General features: G+C 54.5%; 6 protein-coding genes across 6 annotated transcripts; 2 read left to right on the forward strand and 4 right to left on the reverse strand.

The window, feature by feature from the left end:
• Window positions 1-66: 66 nt before the first annotated feature.
• Window positions 67-7,953, reverse strand: J4E79_001559 (Type I Iterative PKS; the record flags this gene model as incomplete). The annotated part of the gene is made up of 3 exons (XM_049350468.1): window positions 67-3,566; window positions 3,622-7,740; window positions 7,800-7,953. The coding sequence occupies 3 exons, from the start codon at window positions 7,951-7,953 to the stop codon at window positions 67-69; spliced, it is 7,773 nt and encodes a 2,590-aa protein (XP_049215627.1).
• Window positions 7,954-8,576: 623 nt separating this feature from the next.
• Window positions 8,577-9,658, forward strand: J4E79_001560 (putative secondary metabolism biosynthetic enzyme; the record flags this gene model as incomplete). Its single annotated transcript, XM_049350469.1, has 2 exons — window positions 8,577-9,199; window positions 9,541-9,658. The coding sequence occupies 2 exons, from the start codon at window positions 8,577-8,579 to the stop codon at window positions 9,656-9,658; spliced, it is 741 nt and encodes a 246-aa protein (XP_049215628.1).
• A 1,245-nt stretch (window positions 9,659-10,903) lies between these two features.
• On the reverse strand, window positions 10,904-12,297 carry J4E79_001561 (uncharacterized protein; the record flags this gene model as incomplete). The annotated part of the gene is made up of 2 exons (XM_049350470.1): window positions 10,904-11,746; window positions 12,244-12,297. The coding sequence occupies 2 exons, from the start codon at window positions 12,295-12,297 to the stop codon at window positions 10,904-10,906; spliced, it is 897 nt and encodes a 298-aa protein (XP_049215629.1).
• Window positions 12,298-12,507: 210 nt separating this feature from the next.
• On the reverse strand, window positions 12,508-13,670 carry J4E79_001562 (uncharacterized protein; the record flags this gene model as incomplete). The annotated part of the gene is made up of 2 exons (XM_049350471.1): window positions 12,508-12,824; window positions 12,899-13,670. 2 exons carry the CDS (start codon window positions 13,668-13,670, stop codon window positions 12,508-12,510), a joined length of 1,089 nt encoding a protein of 362 aa, XP_049215630.1.
• Window positions 13,671-14,291: 621 nt separating this feature from the next.
• On the reverse strand, window positions 14,292-15,383 carry J4E79_001563 (putative secondary metabolism biosynthetic enzyme; the record flags this gene model as incomplete). The annotated part of the gene is made up of 1 exon (XM_049350472.1): window positions 14,292-15,383. One exon carries the CDS (start codon window positions 15,381-15,383, stop codon window positions 14,292-14,294), a length of 1,092 nt encoding a protein of 363 aa, XP_049215631.1.
• Window positions 15,384-16,158: 775 nt separating this feature from the next.
• On the forward strand, window positions 16,159-17,613 carry J4E79_001564 (uncharacterized protein; the record flags this gene model as incomplete). Its single annotated transcript, XM_049350473.1, has 2 exons — window positions 16,159-17,006; window positions 17,079-17,613. 2 exons carry the CDS (start codon window positions 16,159-16,161, stop codon window positions 17,611-17,613), a joined length of 1,383 nt encoding a protein of 460 aa, XP_049215632.1.
• Window positions 17,614-18,727: the final 1,114 nt, after the last annotated feature.

Consider the following 18,727-nt stretch of genomic DNA (forward strand, 5'->3'; position numbering starts at 1 on the left):
CGTGAGCGGCTGCCCCACGCAGCTAGCGACGCCAACCTCGTCGCGTCGCGTCGCGACCTACAAACCTCATTTCGATGCAATGACCTGATCCGCTACATGCTGGCACAACTCAACGGCCGGCTGTTTCTTCAAGATGACGAACACAGGAACCTCAACGCCGAATTGCTTGAGGAACCAGTACCGCAGCTCAACCGCAATGAGCGAGTCAACACCAAGCACGTAGGCTGGCTTGCCTACGTCGAGATTCTCCGCCGGTATCGACAGCGATTTGCTCAGCTTGCCAAGTAACGCCGACGTTACAATCTGCGCAGCCTCTTTCGCATCAACGGCCGCCTTGATGAGAGCGAGATAGTCGACGGCTGCCGCCTCGCCTTCGCCGCCGGCCCCGGTGCCGTTGACCAACTCGACCTGACCCAGACGAAGGAGATTCTTGAATAGCGGCTTGCCCACCCAGTGCAAAACGCCGTCCTGGAACATCCGATACAGCTTCGAAGGCTTATCATGGATGTTCACGACCTGCGCTGCGCCGCCGGCGCAATCGTAACCGGGATCACACAAGACATCCAGAATCGCCATTAGCTGCTTCTGCGTCAGCCCACCCAGCCCAGCGCGCAGACTCTTCGTCACGTCCTCAAAGTTGTCGCTCGCCCATCCAGCCTCTAGCACCAAACCGAGATCGAACGAAACGCCCTTCAGCCCACTGGCGGCGCGGTGCCGCGCGAGCGCATCTTCGAAAGTGTTACCGGCTGCATAGTTGGCTTGCGCGGGGTTGCCGATGATGCCGCTCATGGAGGAGAGGAAGACCATAAAGTCCATATCCTTGGGCAGGAGTTCGTGAAGGTTCCACGAGCCTTGATACTTGGGCGCCAGTGCGCGGTGGAACTGCGAGACGGTCATGTTGGAGAGCATGTTGTCCGACAACACCATCGCCGCCTGGATGCAGCCCTTGATCGGCGGCAGCGTTTTGCTAGCCTCCTCGAGGGTGCTCTTGAGGACCGCGCGGTTCGAGATATCCGACGCCGGCGCTTGGACTACGACGCCTTGGGCTTCCATCTCTTGGATGAAGGCGATCACATCGGCGCGTCCAGCTACGCCTCGCGACGAGGTAACGAGGAAATGCCGTGCGCCGCGGGACGCCATCCAGCGCATGATCTCGCGCCCCAAACCGCCCAAACCACCGCTAATGACATATGTAGCTTGCTCCTCAAACGCGTACGCCGGCTTCTGCGCGGGCTGATACACGACCACATCTCCCGACTTTTCGAAATCGATGACGGCCTTGCCTGCAATCTTACCGCCCTGTAACGCGCGCATCGCTTCCTCAATCTTACTCGGCGCAAACGCATGCAGCGGCTTGGGATTGTGGAGCCCAGGATTCGCCGCGAACAGACTAAAGACGTCGTCGAGCACGAGTTGCATCAGGGGCTTGTTCTCGGCGTACATACCCGCGACGTCCACGGCCGCGAATGTGACATTGCGCAGGAAGTGGCCCATCTCAAGCGTGTTATTGGCAAGGATATCGGCTTTGCCAATGTCGATGAAGCGACCGAAGGGCGCTGTGCAGCGCCATGAGTGTTGGAGAAGTTCGCCTCCTAGAGAGTTCAGGACGACGTCAACACCGCGGTTGGCCGTGGCATGGAACACATCGTCGACGAAGCTCGCCTCTCTGCTGTGGAAGATGTGGTCGTCCGCGAGGCCGTAAAGCTCTCTCACCAGCTGGCGCTTCCACTCGCTCCCTACCGTAACGAATACCTCCGCCCCACGCAGCTGCGCGAGCTGTATAGCAGCCTGTCCCACCGCACCAGCTCCGGCATGGATCAATACGCTCTCGCCCTTGCGCAGCCGGCCTACGTAATCGAACGCATACACAACCGTAGCCCATACGGCAGGAATAGCGGCCGCATCCAAGAACGAGATATCTTCGCGTGGGATCTTGCGCGTTGACGCCTCGTCGCAGCGTACATAGGTTCCACAGCAGCCACCTGTGGAGAATATGAAGTACATCACGCGGTCGCCGGGCTGTAACGTGCAGTCCGGCCCGGCGCGGGTGACGGTGCCAGAGCCTTCGAGGCCGAGACCGTCGCCTGGCACTTGGCCCAGAGAGATCATCACATCGCGGAAGTTGAGGGAAGCGGCTGCTACTTCGATTTCAACTTCACCGGGTTGCAGCTCTGTACTGGAAGGGGCGGTCTCGGTGTAATACAGGGTGTCGAGCAGGCCAGGCTGTTGGATGGTCAAGTTGATGCGCGGTTTCGGGGATGCTTCGCCAAGCGTGAAAGCGACTTTCTCGGGAAGCTTTGCGCGTGCGGCAAGAGTCTGATTAACACTCTTCTGTGGGACGATTCGCGGAATGTGGATGAGGCCGTTATGCACTACAAACTCGGAATCGGCGTCTGCGCTCTTGTCTCCTATCTTGTGGAAGTGCTCCAGGAGACGGACCACATGGCTCGCTCCCTCAGCTGAGTCATTAGTCTCCAAACTCAAGGTGACGAAGGCCTGATCACCCCGCTCAGAGCAAATACTTCTCGAGAAACCGACTGCCATCTCAGCGGCGGGGTTCCCAGCACCAGGACTGCCGCCGCGTGTCAGCCAGAGGACTGTCTTGGCGTCCAAGCTGATCTTTTTGAGGGCTTCGAACTCGGGTTCTGCGATGGTGCCGAGAATGGAAGTGTCGAGCTCGAGCAAGCTGATGACTTTGGTGCTGCTCAAATCCAATTCAGCGGCAATGAGACCTTCGAGAGTGTGTGTCTCAGTCTTGCCGATCCACGGCAAAGTAGTGAGCTTCGCCATCAGCGTATCGGCAGAAGTGGCCTGCGCAGCATCCGCGATGATGACCCATCTTTCAAGGGCAGCTTGAATCTCAGCCTCCTCTGGCCTCGTTGCGACGAGCGTTGAGACACGGTGCCGAGGTTTGTACTCATTGTCCCTAAACACCATGTCGACACCTGAGAAGCCCGCGGTCTTCAGCGCAGCATCCCATCCTTCTTCGGTCAAAATTGGTCCCAACGCCTCGTCTTCTCCGGGTACGGCGTCAACATCTTCGCCTTCCCACCAATGGCCCTCGCGCATCCACCACCCTGGAAGCAAGCCGAAGATGATGCCGTCGCGGATGTTGTCGACTGTGGTCTCCATCATGATGAGTTTTCCGCCAGGGCGCAGGAGAGCGTAGAGATCGCGGAGACACTTCATGAGATCCGAAGTGGTGTGAATCACGTTGCAGGCCATGATCACGTCGTAGCTGCCGAGCTCGAAGCCCTGGAGACAGGGGTCGATCTCCAAATCGAGTTTGGCGAAGCGCATATGCTTCTCTGCGAATGCGAACTTCTCGCGAGCCTTCTCAAAGAAGCCGACTGAGATGTCGGTGTAGGCATACTCGCTGAAGCGCACCAACTGATCAGCCTGAAGACCTTCATCATCTACCAGAAACGGTAGCACTTTGGATGTGGCGCTGCCAGTCCCGGAGCCGACCTCGCAGATCCTGAGCTGAGGATTCGCGTGTGCGAGGATGTTCATATACGCGCCAGCCTTGCGGTAGTGGCGCGAGTAGAAGTCGCAGTGGTAAAAATCTGTTTCTGTGTCAGTCTTTCTGTTCATGTTCACGGTATGAGCTGTTCAACTTACCGTTAGCCAGATTGCCTTCAAAGATAATCTGTAGCGCATTGTCCGTCCCGGTCAAGATCCCATATAGATGCTCACCAGCCTTCTTCACCAGCTTCTGCGTCGGCTCGTCATCTGCCTCGCGCAAGACATCCTCAATGCTCAAATGCCCTAATCCTCGGGACTCCAATGTATACTTCTCCCTATTTGCACGGACCTTGCGTAGGAAGTCCACGTACTTGGTCAGGTGGTTGTCAAACGTTACTGGCTCGCCGTTCTCGATCTTATCCAGCGCTTGCTCGATGAAAAAAAGTGCAATGGCGTCCGCGCGGTCGACAGCCTCAGCGTCCTTGGGGTCAGGAGAGAACTGCGGGTCGCGCGCGAAGAGCGCCTTCAAGTATGTCTCTGTCTCGGCTTTGCTCAGCAGCGAGAGATCGGGCTTGAAATCAATGCCGTACGAGAAACGGCTTGCACCATCATCGTCACGTGTGCTGCTGCCCGCGCCAGCGATGACGGTTCCACGCTCACCCTTGGCAACGATAACAGGCTCGCCCGTTTCCGCAAGCAACGTACTGGCATCCCACTCAAACTCCCTGAACGTGCGAGCCACCTCCTTCGTCGCGACATGAAGCAGCGGGTTATCAGGTAGCGTGAACAGCTTGTGCGACACCCACAAGTCCTTGAGGTTGCTGAACATGAGCGTTGGGATCGGTTCCCACCCACCCATACTCAGCGAGACAAAGCCCACGTGGAATACAGAGTCGAACGTTGTGGGGTGGATGACACACGGGTCCTCGGCGGCATACGGCATACTCTTCGCATAGTCCCGAAGCGCAAGAGTGCCAGTTGCACATCCGTTGCGCGAGTACTTAATGTCCCGCAAGCCTTGGAAGTACGGACCATAGTCGAATCCAGATTTTTTACTCAAATTCTCGTACAGCTGGGCGCTCTGCACACTCAACGTGCATTGCTTCGCCGCGCTTGCGTGCTCCTCGCCCACAGCTTTCTCCCATCTAGCTTTACGCGAGGTTGTCTCTGGAGAAGGCTCACTTTCCTCAAGCTCGACGCGAATGCTGCCGAATGCACACTCAATCCACTCATTCCCACCGAGAGTGAAGACACGCCAGTCATACACGCCTTGCGCAGCGTCTTTAGCAGTGTGCCGGCGCGGCTGGAGGTATATCTTCGCCTCGGTGCCCTTCTCCGTCTCGTTCACGGGTATAGAGCGCATGAAGCGAATGTTCTCAAGTCTATACCCGCTGATGGCTGCGCTAGGCGGAAGCAGCTGACGCGCAGCTTCGATGGCCATTACGAGCATACCCGTGCCGGGATAGAGCGGCGAGCCCTCGAGAGCGTGGTCGACGATCCAAGGGGCTTCGGCGAGGCGGATCTTGTGATGCCAGGTGGGTTGGGCAGCGTTGAAGTCGTTTTCACGTAGACCCAGGAGAGCATGTCGCCGGAAGGGGCGCTGGGAGTAGAGGGCGCTGAGACGGGGTTCATCCCAGTAGAGCTTGGCCCGGGAGAAGGGGTAGGCGGGAAGATCTGTTATTCGCTTTGGCTTGGCTGTAGGCTTGAGAGTGGCTTGGTTGGGCAAGTTGAGGTCGATGGGGAGGCCAGCGCTCCACAAGGCGCCGATGGTCTCGAGGAGAGAGCGAATGTCCGGTTGGCGAGGGTTGAGCACAGCTGCGTACGACCACTTATCCTCACCTTCGCCTAGGTGCTTGAGTATGTCCTTGACGGGCCGTCGGAGAGCGGCTTGAGGGCCTATCTCGACGAAGAATTTGGGGGCTTGCTTTTTCTCGCTGACCAGCGCTGTTACCGCATCGGTAAAGAGTACTGGTGAGAGCAGGTTCTTCACCCAATAGCTCGGACTCGCAAGACCCTCCAGGGTGATAAAGCTGCCTTCGGTGGACGAGAAGAAGGCGATAGTGCTCGGCTCTTTGCCCTCCCTCGTCGGTGCGCGTATTCCAGCCAGCAAACTCTCATAATCCACCGCGCCATCGCGCAACGCCTCGGAATGGTACCCAATCTTCACAGTCAGTTTTCGTGCGAAGACCTCATCAGCATCCAGCGTGTCGAATAAGCGCGAGATAGCCACTGTGGGACCCGACAACGTGACGTTGACAGTACTGTTCTCGCATGCCACAGTCACCGTTGGTTCGGCCTTCAAATACGTCTGAACAGCCTCCTTGCCCAAGCCCACAGACATCATCGTCGTTGGCTCTCTTGCTGGGTCAGACGCCAGCTTATCGGCGACAACACCGCGGAAGTAGGCCACTCGCCATGCACTCTCGCGATCCAGTCCACCTGCACAATATGCAGCTGCAATTTCACCCGATGAATGGCCAACTACCGCACGGGGGATGACACCCCATGTGCGAAGTAGATCGATGAGCGCCACTTGAATAGCTGTACAGAGAGGTTGTGACAGCGCTGGCTTGGACACCTGACTCGCGTCCTCGTTCTTCTCGAGCTCCTCTAGCACAGACCAGGTGCTACCGAGAGTAGCAAGATACGCGTCGCAGACCTGGAGACTCTGACGAAAGACGGGATAATGCAGGAGACCGGCCGCCATACGGGAATACTGTGCGCCTTGCCCTGTGAACACGAAGGACAAGTCAGGGGCCGAGGAAGTACTGCTGAAGATGCTGGGCGAGACGATAGTGGTGAGATCGTCGGTAGGGGATGAGATGACGGCGTAAGACCGGAATTGGAGAAGAGATCGGTGAGAGGATAGGGTATGTGTTAGATTTGAGAGGAAGTTCGCGGTGGTGGGGGCTTCGTTTGAAGAGAGAAACGTCTGGAGGGCTTCTGCTTGGCGCTTCGTGCCGTCGCTGTCTGCAGCTGAGAATGGGATGATGGCGTATGGAGTTGTGAACGGGAGAACGCCGTCGCCATTACCGTTCCTGTGTCCATTTTTGTGGCCGTTGGTATGTATGGACTCTCCGACAGATTGGTGCAAACCTTGAAGGCCGTGGGTGCGCAGGTAGTTGTATGCGTCGTCGAGGATGACATGGGCGTTGCTACCTCCATAACCGAAGGAGGAGACGGAAGCCCTGCGAATTTCTGTTGCTGGCCATGGGACTGCTTCTCTTGGGAATGCGAGCTGCAGGCCAGTTACATCGATAGCAGGATTCGGCTTCTCGAACATGGCAATTGGCGGGATCACCGCATTCTCCAGCGCGAGAACGGCTTTGATGACACCGGCCATACCCGAAGCGCCCTCCAAATGACCGATGTTCGCTTTCACAGATCCCATGTAAAGCGGTCTGTCCGCCTTACGACCATCGCGGAAAGCCTGCCCTACAGCTGCCGCCTCAATAGGATCACCAACCGGCGTGCCAGTCCCATGAGCTTCAACGTAGTCGGTATCAGCAACATTGAGCCCTGCAACACGATACGTATCCCGCAGCAAATCCAGCTGTGCCTGCTGGCTCGGCTGTGTAATACTCGGCGTCCTCCCATCCTGATTCGCACCCGTCGCCCTAATGACCGCCCTGACAACGTCGCCATCCCTCAGTGCCGCATCCAGCGGCTTCAGCAAGACGAAGCCGAACCCCTCGCCCCTCGCGTAGCCATTCGCCTTGGCATCAAAACTATAGCTCTTTCCATCCACGCTCAGAAACCCGCCGTTACTGAGCGCAAGCGCCTGGCTCTCGGGCGTGATGAATGTGTTTGCGCCGCAGACAAGCGACATCTTGCTCTCTCCCGCAAGAATACTCTGCGCACCAAGATGCAGCGCGTACAACCCTGATGAACACGCCGTATCGACCGTCAAACTCGGCCCTGCGAGATCGAAGAAATGACTGATGCGGTTACTCAGCATGGACGACCCATTTGCTGTGGCATGATATCGGGACTGCGCACTAAAGTCACGACCTGTTATTGTTTCGCCGTCACGTGAAAATGAAGCGCAGTAGACAGATGTGGGGGAGCGAGAGAGTGTTTCCATAGGTATTCCTGCGTTTTCGAATGTGCGGTAGGCGCCTTCGAGGAGGCCGCGTTGTTGCGGGTCGAGGACTGAAGCTTCAGCGTAGGACATATTGAAGAAGGGGGCGTCGAAACTGCGGGGATCTTCTTCCATGAAGTGCGCATCGCGGATGCGTAGGCTGTCTAGGCGGTTTGGGTCGGGGTGGTAGAATGCTGTTAGTTCAAGTTAGCTTGGGGTCATTTTTGCTTCCGTGGAGAGAATAGTTGCATACCATCTATGTTGAAGCGGTCGGCGGGGATCTCTTTGGATACATTTCGAGCACTCAAAATCAATTTCCAAAAGGCGGAGGCGGATACGGCGTCGCCTGGGAACTTCATGTTCATGCCGATGATGGCTATGGGCGTTGTCTTGTCGGTAGTAGCCATGATTGAGGTATTTGGTATGGTACTCCAGCTTAATGAATATAAGCTTTGCCAACGTCTTGTAACCTTCTTGCCAGGTGCAGATGCTCCTAGACTTGACAACAAGGTTTGTAGAAGATTAGCTGAGATAGTCGCAAGTACAGTTCAAGTCTGGGAATTCAGAATGTACAAGCTCGTTTCGTTGAAAAGACAGTGACCAAGCTTTGCTAAATACAACAGGCGTCTCGCCGAAACCCGCTTTCATCATGGTCATGACCCATGAGTACCTTCCTTGTCTCAAAGGATCAGAGTAGCTACCATGGTGCCAGGCACATTACTGTATGTGGAGACGCTAAACCGGTCAGTACCGCATGCGATTGTACCCACCTCGGTGGCTGTTGAACCGGCCGGACTCCATGAATTGTGGCTAGGGCGTAATCCGGTGGCTAGGTATTACTCCGGTGGTTAGGCCATAGCTCGGTGACTTTACGTATGATACGAGTACGATTCAGGGACCCTTTTGACCCACAAATGCAAACACCTCACCTTCGAAGGCTCACCGCTGCCACTAAAGTCGTCCAGATAGTAACGTGTTCTGATGATGGATCACAAACAGTATCTCCGAATTCCAACACAACGCAGTCGACATGTCTTTGTGGGACCGAATCAACAGTCGCCTTACCTTCCAAAGCGGTATAGGCTTCATGTACCGCCAACTGTTCATGCATCCTCCGCCAATCGCAGCAGGAGTCACTCTTGAAGGTCAGACAGCCATTATCACCGGCGCGAATACCGGCCTGGGGTTCGAGGCAGCGCGACAGCTCCTCCAGCTAGATCTCTCTCGGCTCATTCTAGCCGTCCGATCGCAGGCCAAAGGCGACGTTGCAGCAGAAGCCCTCCACAGGGAGTTTATACGGGCTGAAGTCGAAGTCTGGATCCTAGATATGGAAGATCCCGAATCTGTCGCGGCGTTTGCCAGACGATGTCAGACTCTGGGTAGGCTGGACATGGTCGTTTTGAACGCCGGTGTGCAAAACAAGGACTATGTTGTCTCGCCCAAGACAGGCAAAGAGCAGACTTTCCAGGTCAACTACCTCTCGACTATCATGTTGGCGGTGCTTCTCCTGCCGATATTGAGAGCCAAAACCGGGTTGGTGGGAAAGCCGGCGAGGCTCACAATTGTAACGTCGACGACGGCATATTTCGCGGATTTCGACCAAAAGCAACCAATCTTGCCGCAGTTCGACGAGAAGTATGATGTTACGAAATGGTACGCGCGCGAGAAGTTGTTACAGATGATTTTCGTGAGGAGGCTGGCATCGCTGGTGAACTTCGATGAGGTGATTATCAACTCAGTTTGTCCTGGGCTGGTAGGAGAAACGGAGATCTGGCGTACATTGAACGCAAACGCTGTCATGAGGTATATGTTGATAGTGTACTTCGCTTTGTTTGGTAGAAGTTTGGCAGAAGGTGCCAGTACGTATGTTCATGCTGTAGTGGTGGCAGGCCGAGAAAGCCATGGGGGCTTCTTGAGTGAGTGGGGAGTACGTCCGTAAGTCGAGAAAGTGCAACGATGCACTCTGACCGAGGTTTTCGCTGACACTGTCGTAGTTATCCCGTTCTGATGTATTCGAAACGTGGTGACGATGTGGAAAAGAAGGTTCTGAGCGAGACCAGGCAGATTTTGGAATCCATGAACGTTTCGCACAGCGCAATGCAAGACTTTTAGTTGGGAGGGTCAGATTAAACTGCCATATCGCAGTGCTAAAGATATTGACGTCATCAAAACGCAGGCAGCTCTTTCCGCATCAAGTTTCTTACTAGTGAAGTTGTCCTGGTCGAAGACACCTCATGTAGCTGCAACCTAGCCCGTAAAATAAGTGGTAGCTGCGTTCGAAGGATTGGAGAAGGGAAATGTTGTTGTTCGCGACGCGACGGGACGCGACAGATGGCGGGACGAGATCCATGCCAAGCCCTCGGAGCCTCGGCTCCAGCCTCCGAGGTTTCTGCCTTCCGCCTGCCCATGGGCAGAGAACACCTGAGCTTCACCATCAATGCAATCTCAGCTGTTCCCACACTACATCTTTACTGCGGATCCAACCTCTCTCGTCTGAGGATAAGCCTCACGTTCAAAGGCGGTTGCACGTAAGATGCGCGTACGCGTTGATCGTGCCATGGTTGTTCAAGCCAGTCGCGGTCCACAAGCTCAATATCGTACTTCCACAGCAGCCGGGCCAATATCTGCTTTATCTCGGAATGTGCCAAACTAGTCGCGAATTCTCAGTCAGCGAAATCTTTCGTGTTGATATCGGAGACAGGACATGGCGTACTTCTGACCGATACAGTTGCGTTTTCCTGTCGAGAAGGGCTGGAATGCCGCTCTCTTATCCGCCTCGAAGCGAGGATCTCCACCCCAGCGCTCTGGGGCAAAAACTTCTGGTTCCGTGAAATTGGCTGGATTATGATACATTGCCCAGTGCCAAATGTCCACGCAGGTCTAGGTTTTCCCCATTGTAATCAGCGACGTGCTCAGAATTTCACAGAAGGATTTGCGGGAATGCTTTTGATACTTACCCCTCCAGGCAGAAAGTGGCCCCCGACGACCTCGCCATTGCGCTGAATCAGTCGTGGCACTGAGCCTACGGCAGCCGGATGAATACGCAAGGTCTCGTCTATGACAGCCGAGAGGTATCTGAGACGCTGCGCACTGAGGAGTGTGATCTGTTCGTCGCTCTCGAAAGATGCGTCGATCTCTTTCCTTAGCTTAGCGAGCGTCTCAGGGTGGGTGCAGAGGAGATAAGTTGCCCCAGCAAGTCTGACTCAAGAGATGGTCAGTACATCGATACTTCCAAATGAAATGGAAATAAGAGGAAAGGTTCGTCATACGCAACTGCAGTTGTTTCGGACCCGGCTACGACGAAGATGCTCGCGTTATGGCAGATTGCTTCGAAGGAAAGGCCCTATTGCCCAGCCGTTAGATCCATGAGCGGGGTTGGAACCAAGAGAGCACTGTGGATGCACTCACGCATCTTTCCTGGGCATTGTCGGATTTCATCTCTTCAATGAAGTCCGGCCGGCTGGGCTCCAAGGCTAAACGCTTCGCAACTTGAGTACGCATGAACAGATTATGCTTCGCAATGATCTTCTTGGCAAACATCCTAACAAACGGGCTTATCATCGCCTCCAACAACGGATACGCCCGCCGGAAGTGTGCCATGTCATGCTGCGCAACGAAGAACTCCAATATTGTCGCAACCCATGGATGAAACTCCCTCCGCTCCATATTCGCAAAAGGCTCGCCGAAGCTGAGATCGCCAATGACATCAAACGAGAAGAAGTTGAACCACTTGGCTAGGTCCAGGGGTTGACCTTCGGCGCAGTGCTCTCCAAAACAGCTGAAGAGTTGGTCGATATGGTGGCGGATGATATGCTCCTGGCGCTGTATGCCTTGCCCAGAGAACGCGGGCGCTAGCAGACGACGTTGATGCGTGTGAGATTCTGTGTCGGCCCCGATGATGCCTGAGGCGACTTCGGCTACGAAGCCTGGGTGCTTGAGGTTCTCTGGCTGACCGGGCTTACGATGCCCGTACACTTCTTTCCATGCTGTTGCGTGGAGGCATGACACTGAGTCTGGGCTTGTGCGGACAACGTCGCCGTACCTCTTGTGCAAGGCCAGGATCTGTTTGTGCGGCGTGCTCGACCATGACATCAACAGGAGTGGGAGTGGCGATACAGACCACAGGAACGGGCCGGGCACTTTCCTAAGTGGGTTAAAGTAGAGATTGTATACAACGGACCATACGGTATGCCCAAAGACCTGTAGCGTACGTCAGTGGAGGTATCCTACGTGTCATTCCTCCGGGGTTAATACGGCGCATAGGGCTACTTCTAACGATACCCAGAATGAGAGGAGCTCCTGATGCTCAGTGAGTGCATCAAGAGGCCATGTATAAGCGGAGCCCATTGTGCGCAAAATGAAGAAAGCTTGTTGTCGAAGCTCTTTAGCAGTGTATACGAATACAAAATACGGGTTGTGGCAGCATCCCATGCACTGGAGAAGATGATTGCCGAGTTCGATAGCTCAACACGCGCAGTTGCGAAGTCAACTATGGAAGACGATTGCACCGAGCCTTACATTGCATGCCGTCTCAATGCTTCCCATAGCGGCTAAGTCATGGTCTTCAGCCAGGATCATGCATCTGCGGCGGAGTAGTGCAATGTTCCCACCCACGCTTCGTGGGCCCTTCGACTCAGTGCCGACTACAGATATCCGGTCGCCGTTGTTGCACGTCAGTCAGCACCTAGGGTACCCACAGAGGAGCCGACGCGGCCGACGGACGAGTTGGTCACAGAATCCAGATCAACCATGGCGGTGTGAGGCTAGGGCCGAGGAACGTTCCGATAACAGCAACTAGCAGTTTATGTACGATGATACACGCTCGGTAGATTTCTAGTTGCATTCTACGGCTAGAGTGACAGAGGCGTAGGGAACGGCCCGAGCATGTCCCGAGGTCTGCAGTTTGCACTAGTACGCTTTGGGATTTCGGTCTCTGTGCGCACGGACGCGACACCCTCCAGCTAGATCGGCGGTGGCTGGGGTATCATCTCAACCACCGCCGACTCTGTCTTTCCATGCCTCACCACCGACGCGATCATCAGCCCCGCCTTCGCAGCAAGCTCGGCAAACGCCTTCTCACTGCGCACCTTTCCGCCGATGTTCAAGATGAACATGTCGACGGTGCTAGTGTATACACTTGGCTGTTCAGGGCGCAGATACTCAGCAATCAACACGCGCGAGTCGTCCGCGCAAGCCGCGCGCACGTTCTTCAGAATCTGAAGAGCTTCGTGGTCGGACCAGTCGTTCAGGACGCGACGTATGTAATACACGAGAGCACCTAGAGTGGTCCGTCAGCTTGTTTCCTGGCGCAAGTATCGTGTATCCTGAGAGGATAGAACTCGATTTCCGTACCTTTGGTGGGCTGTTCCCCAAAGATGCTGTGCCCAATCTTCTTCACCGGACCCAAAACAGCAGAATCTTTGTGCTCTTCCTCCGCCTCTGCGATGACATGCGGCTGATCCTGCAGGACACACCTGGCGGCAGGAATGGCAGGCGTCTCCTCCAAGATAGCCTTCAACGCCTGACCTTTCCCTCCGGCAACATCAACGATCAGCTCCCTCTCTGAACCAACGTTTTCCGCAGCAAATGCAGCTACCCAGCCAAAATCATACACCCCCGTGACAGGAATATCACCGTCAATGGCCATCGCCCCATTCATCCTTGTGGCCAACCCCGGGATCGCCGCCATGATTTCATAGGCTGTCTTATCGGGCATGCCCAGCGCAAATCCTCCCGGCGAACGATTCGATCTAGCCGGCTCAGCGAGCCCGTTCGCCTCGAAGTAGTCTGTCCACCGCGTCGTTGGCCCCATAAAGAAGTCGAAGAGGTACGAATAGAATTGCGCGACGCGGGGGTCAGTGAATGCTTTTGACGCCGGTGTATGCGCCACACGGCCAGGTTCCGGGCTAGTCAGCATGCCAATAGCGAGAAAGAAGGCCGTGAAGCGCTCCAGAAGTTTGTACTCTATGCTGAGCTTTTCCGTAAGGTCTTTGAGGGAGATTCCCTCTTCTGGAATGGCGTCGAAGATGCCGTGCTCAACAAAGACGCGCAAAACGCCCATCTCCGCCATGGATGCGAAGTATTTGCCGATTGGCGTCTCGGCCAGAGAGAATTCGGAAGCCATGTTTGGATACTGGATGAATGAGAAGCAACACTGAACGGAACGCGATGGTTGGTCACCAGAATCTACGATTGTGCGAAGACGTCGAATAAAGCTACAGAGCCAAGAGATCGTGCACGATAAGCAAGAGTCCTGGTCCTGCGAATTAGGTTTGTGTGGAATGCCTGTACTGGTAACGCCTCATTCCCGTCATGCGAGTGACCGCACTCGACATTACAGTAGCCCAGCTAGGTTTCCTGGCGTCGTACCAAAATGAAGCACGAATCAGAAGCCCATGAGATTAACCATAGGAATTCTACCGAGCTCTCGACTATACATGGGCCCGTGCCTAAAGCAGCCGAAAAGGCCCTTCTTCGTACCGGCAGTACCCGTTCTAGCTCGATTCACCGCAACAAGTCTCCCACGTGTTCTCGACACGTATCAGAACTCCTGCATCCCGTCGTGTCTACCTGGGAAGAATTGTAGCGGTCTAGAGGGTTGAGACGTAACCGATGTCACTTGGCAAGATCTCGTCCGACTGGCACCGCTGCCTTACGACAAAATTGGCACAAGCAAGCAACTGACGATACTGGAACGTCAATCTGGCGTCCACCTTCAATACACATTTTGATCGAGTGTTGACATCTAGTACGCGATCATCGAACTACTGGTGACAGCACTCGTCTTCCCAAACGCGTCTCTCACAAGCTCCTGTACCCAATTCGGCAACCCTTTCAACCATGAGATAGGCGCCGCAATACTAGGAATGAACAACTGAGCACCACGCCTGCTAATGATCTGCCTCACTATGACCTCAGAAACTTCCTCTGGCATCAACATCTTCTCAAGAATCTTTGGGTCTTGGCCACTTCTCAAGATCATCTCTTCAATCAAGGGTGTGCGGACCCAACTCGGATGCGCAATCGTAGTCTTGACACCCGACGCTTTGTACCAGATTTTCAGCTCGCTCGTAAGGCCCTCATGGAACGCCAAAGCCGCAGTCTTGGTTGCCACATAGTCCGCATTAGCCGAGTTCGTCAAGAACGAGTTGACGCTCGCGACTGTGACGATGTGGCCCTTGTTCTTCGCGACCATGTCCGGCACAAACTGTTGAACCAGCCGCCAGTGGGAAAGAACGTTCGTGTCGAAGATACGACTGAGGAACTCGCTTGGCGTTTTGAAAATGGTGTGAGAACCCGTGATGCCGGCGTTGTTGACGAGAATTGAGGGACTGCCAAGGTCTTTGCGAATCTTCTCGGCTGTTTTGGCTATCGATTCAGGGCTGGAGATGTCGCACCGGAAGTATGTCGACAAGTTGTTCGATGCGGATACCTTGGGCGCATCCTGGACGTCGAGCACTGCCACGCGAATTCCGTGAGCAGTGAGAGATTCTGCAATGGCTTTGCCAATCCCACTGCATCCTCCAGTGACGACTGCGACTTCAGTGGGCCAGTCCCAACCACGACCGGCATATATTTGCCAGTTATTTGTTGCCCACGCGTTCAGAGCTGCATTGGTCCTCCTGACTACACCGATAGCAGCTAGAAACCCCAGTACGCGGAGCAAGTTGTATCCATCGACGATATGCGAAAGAAATGTTGCTTCCAAGGCGCATTTCCATGTCTTCTCTGGGGCGTATAGCAATAAGCCAAGAAGAGGGCCGGTAACGATGGGCTCGAAGGCGCATTTGGCGATGAGAGCTAGCCCTCTGAGAGGGAAGTCGACCAGTGCAGGCATGGATGGATCAGCAGTTGTTCCGGGAGATAGAGATGGTTACCAGAATACTGACATCCTCAACCATTTGGAGCTAGAGTGTTCCAACCTGAGCCGGAGGCTAGGACAAAAGTACTGTGGCTAGGGCACGATTCACTGGCTTCATGGAGCTTGCCGTTGCAGGGCAAAACGCTTACCGCAACGTTTATGTATAGCCCTATCCGAAGTCGTTCCGTTAGCTTCATCCGCAGTACCCCCAGATCAGCCTATCCGAAGTCATGCCGATCCGACGTCACCCCGAATCGACGCACCTGGAACCCACCCAAGCGGCTTCATCTCTGATCTAGCCATGGGGCACGGTTTTGACTAATCCATAACCCACTTGGAGCCTCAGTACCCTATTGATCGTGGTCCAGTCCGTTGGTTCCCTCCAAGTTCCTAGCGAGTCTAGCGCTGGAGTCGAACTAGATGAGCACATACATCGTGTGCCGGTCCTTGCACACCTAGAGGAAGACGTTGCATCCTATATTCATCAAGACTTTCATCTGGCCGGTAACCAACCACGAAGATGGGCGTTCTAACTACTATAGAGGACGATATCCCAAAGTTGCTCTTGTACGGCGCAGTGACGATTGTCTTCCTTATTATTCTAGCCTCAAAATTGGAAGATGGAAACAAGACGAGATCATCAATTCCGCATGCTCCTCGCCTCCCGTACAAACTACCCTTTGGTTAGCAGTTTTCGCGTCACTTGAATATGACGGTGAGACTGACCACCTCATGAACCACAGGACTAGACATGGCATGGAACCTAATAACGCGCCTTCACTCCAACACCTTCGTCGAATACATCTGCGACGAAGTCCTCTCCATACCGGGCCGCACAGTCGAAATGAACCTACTAGGCAGCGACATTTTCATTACCGACCGAGCCGAGAACATCAAGGCCATCCAGGCAGATCAGTTTACGGACTTCGCGAAAGGCCAGACGCCACATGATGTGTTTAGCAGTATCTTGGGAGACTCAGTGTTTACCACGGACGGGCCTTTGTGGAAGACGAGTAGGGAGCAATTGGAGCCGCACGTGTCGAGAGTGCGCCCGGATGATATTCCTACTGCTGAAGTCCACATGCAGAAGCTTTTGAGATTGATCGAGAGCTCACCAGAAAGGGTGGATGTGTACGACATGGTTGACAGGTTCCAACTCGACCTAGTCTCCCAAGTCTTCCTCGGCGAATCCACAAACTCCCTCTCCGCAGACGAGCAGCCCTTTCGCAAAGCCATGGAAGAACTCCTTACGTTCAATACGAATCGCCTCCTTTTCGGACGTCTCGCAAACCTCTTTCCCGACTGGCTCTTTGCACCAAGAGCATACCGCGACCTAACACAGTACATCGATGATCTGATCGAAAAGACACTAGCCCTCCCAGTCAACAACCAAACCGATGTGAAAACAGAAAAGGAGTTCAACCTAGTCGAAGATCTTGTCTCTACTCATCCAAATGATCGTTATTTCATCCGCGGTCAGCTCATTGCCGTCCTGATGGCATCCAAAGACCCCGGTGCTATTTTGACGACTTGGACGATATACCACCTCGCCCGCGACCCAGTGTTGTGGAAGAAACTACAGAGGGAGGTGGAAGAGTAGTGAGTGCAACATCTGTTTCCACGGCAGCATGAAAGACAGGGACATACCACTAACCGACATCGTTTCCACAGCATCGGTCTGGACACCCTTCCCACGACCTCCCAACTCCGCAAACTCGACCTCCTCGCCAACACCGTCAAAGAATCGATGCGCATGTACCACCCCCTCGGTCTCAATATCCGCGAAGCCCGCACTGACGCCATCCTACCCGTCGGCGGCGGTCTAGAAGGCAAAGAACCTATTTCCGTTGCGAAAGGCCAGATCATCGTATACTCAGTCGCAGGTCTACAACGCAACCCCACTTTATACGGCCCCACGGCACACATCTGGGACCCATCGCGCTGGGAGTCCTGGTCACCTAAATATGGAACTTACTTGCCCTTTAGCATTGGCCCGAGACAGTGTCCTGGGAGAGTGTTCGGCAGGTTTCAGATTCAGTATGTGCTCGTTCGGTTGCTGCAGGAGTTCGAAGGGATAGAGTGGTGTGGTCTTGGCGGTGGGAAGAAGGGACCAGAGGAGATGAAGATCAAGGTTGAGCTTAACCTTAAGTGTGCAGAACCCGTGATATGTAGATTTGTGCCGAGAAGGAAGGGCGTTGTCGGATAGTGATGATGCATCGGAGGCCAGTGGTATGTCGACACTCACCACTGGTATCCAGCATTCGGCTTGCACAGCGTTGCCCTCGCTGAACGATTGCACGTCAGATGAGGTGCTTATCTAGCTCCTGTATATAAAGCGCACTTTGCTGGACCCCAGATCTACCTAGGTACCGCCGCTAACATTATGTTTCGCCAAAACACTTTGTGTTGTACATACGATCATGCGCATCACAGATGATCTCTTTGGGACGAATCGAAGTCATGGCCCGCTCTAATAACAGACGTGGAGGACCTGCAAGCTGCAGGGCCATGGTCCAATGACCAATGATCAATGATCGAGTTGACCCCGCCCCACAGCGCTTGCTTACGGCTGCGCCCCATAGTATGTTACCAGTCAGCACATCGCCTTGGTATCACCAGTTGGTGCGCAAGGCGACTCCGTCTCAATCGCGCTGACGGCTTTCACTTAAGACAACAGGCTACCGCCTCGGCGAACTATCACCATCGATCGCCAATTCCACCCGCGCATAGGGGCCAAAAGTTACACTTCGACAGCACTATTAGCACTCCAAAGTCATCTCAACGATATCCAGGCGGAGGAAGAAGGCAAAGTTCCCTAACGCACGCCGTTGTAGTGGGCAGGCTTTGTCACCAAAGAAATGGTACAATTCGAAGCGCTCAGATTCCGCCCGTCGACGCTAGTCCCAAAACGAAAGGATGGCACACAATCCCGTCAAAGCTGGTACCCTCCCGCGCTACGATGGTGGACCCTCGCCATAACTGCATTACTCTGCTGGGCCTTTATTGCTGTTCTCCAATACTATCTTCGGATAAGCCAGACTCAAGGTGGGGTGATTTTCGCCACAACGGTGAATTCACTTCCCTTACGTCGCTCATTCTGGTACCTCTATCTGCCAACGATTGTTGCTGTAACTTTCAGCATCCTCATTATCTGGATCGACCACGATGCTAAGCGTTATGAGCCCTATCGGCACATGGCACGGCCGTGTGGAGCGTCAGCGGCAAACTCCATTCTATTGCACTATCCTTTCGACTACATCCCGATTGTACCTATAATAGCAGCTAAAAAGAGGCGAGTCACACACCACACTTCAAGAAGA

Source organism: Alternaria viburni, assembly GCF_023758015.1.
Source record: "Alternaria viburni strain BMP 2772 chromosome Unknown scaffold_2, whole genome shotgun sequence".
Lineage (NCBI taxonomy): Eukaryota > Fungi > Ascomycota > Dothideomycetes > Pleosporales > Pleosporaceae > Alternaria > Alternaria viburni.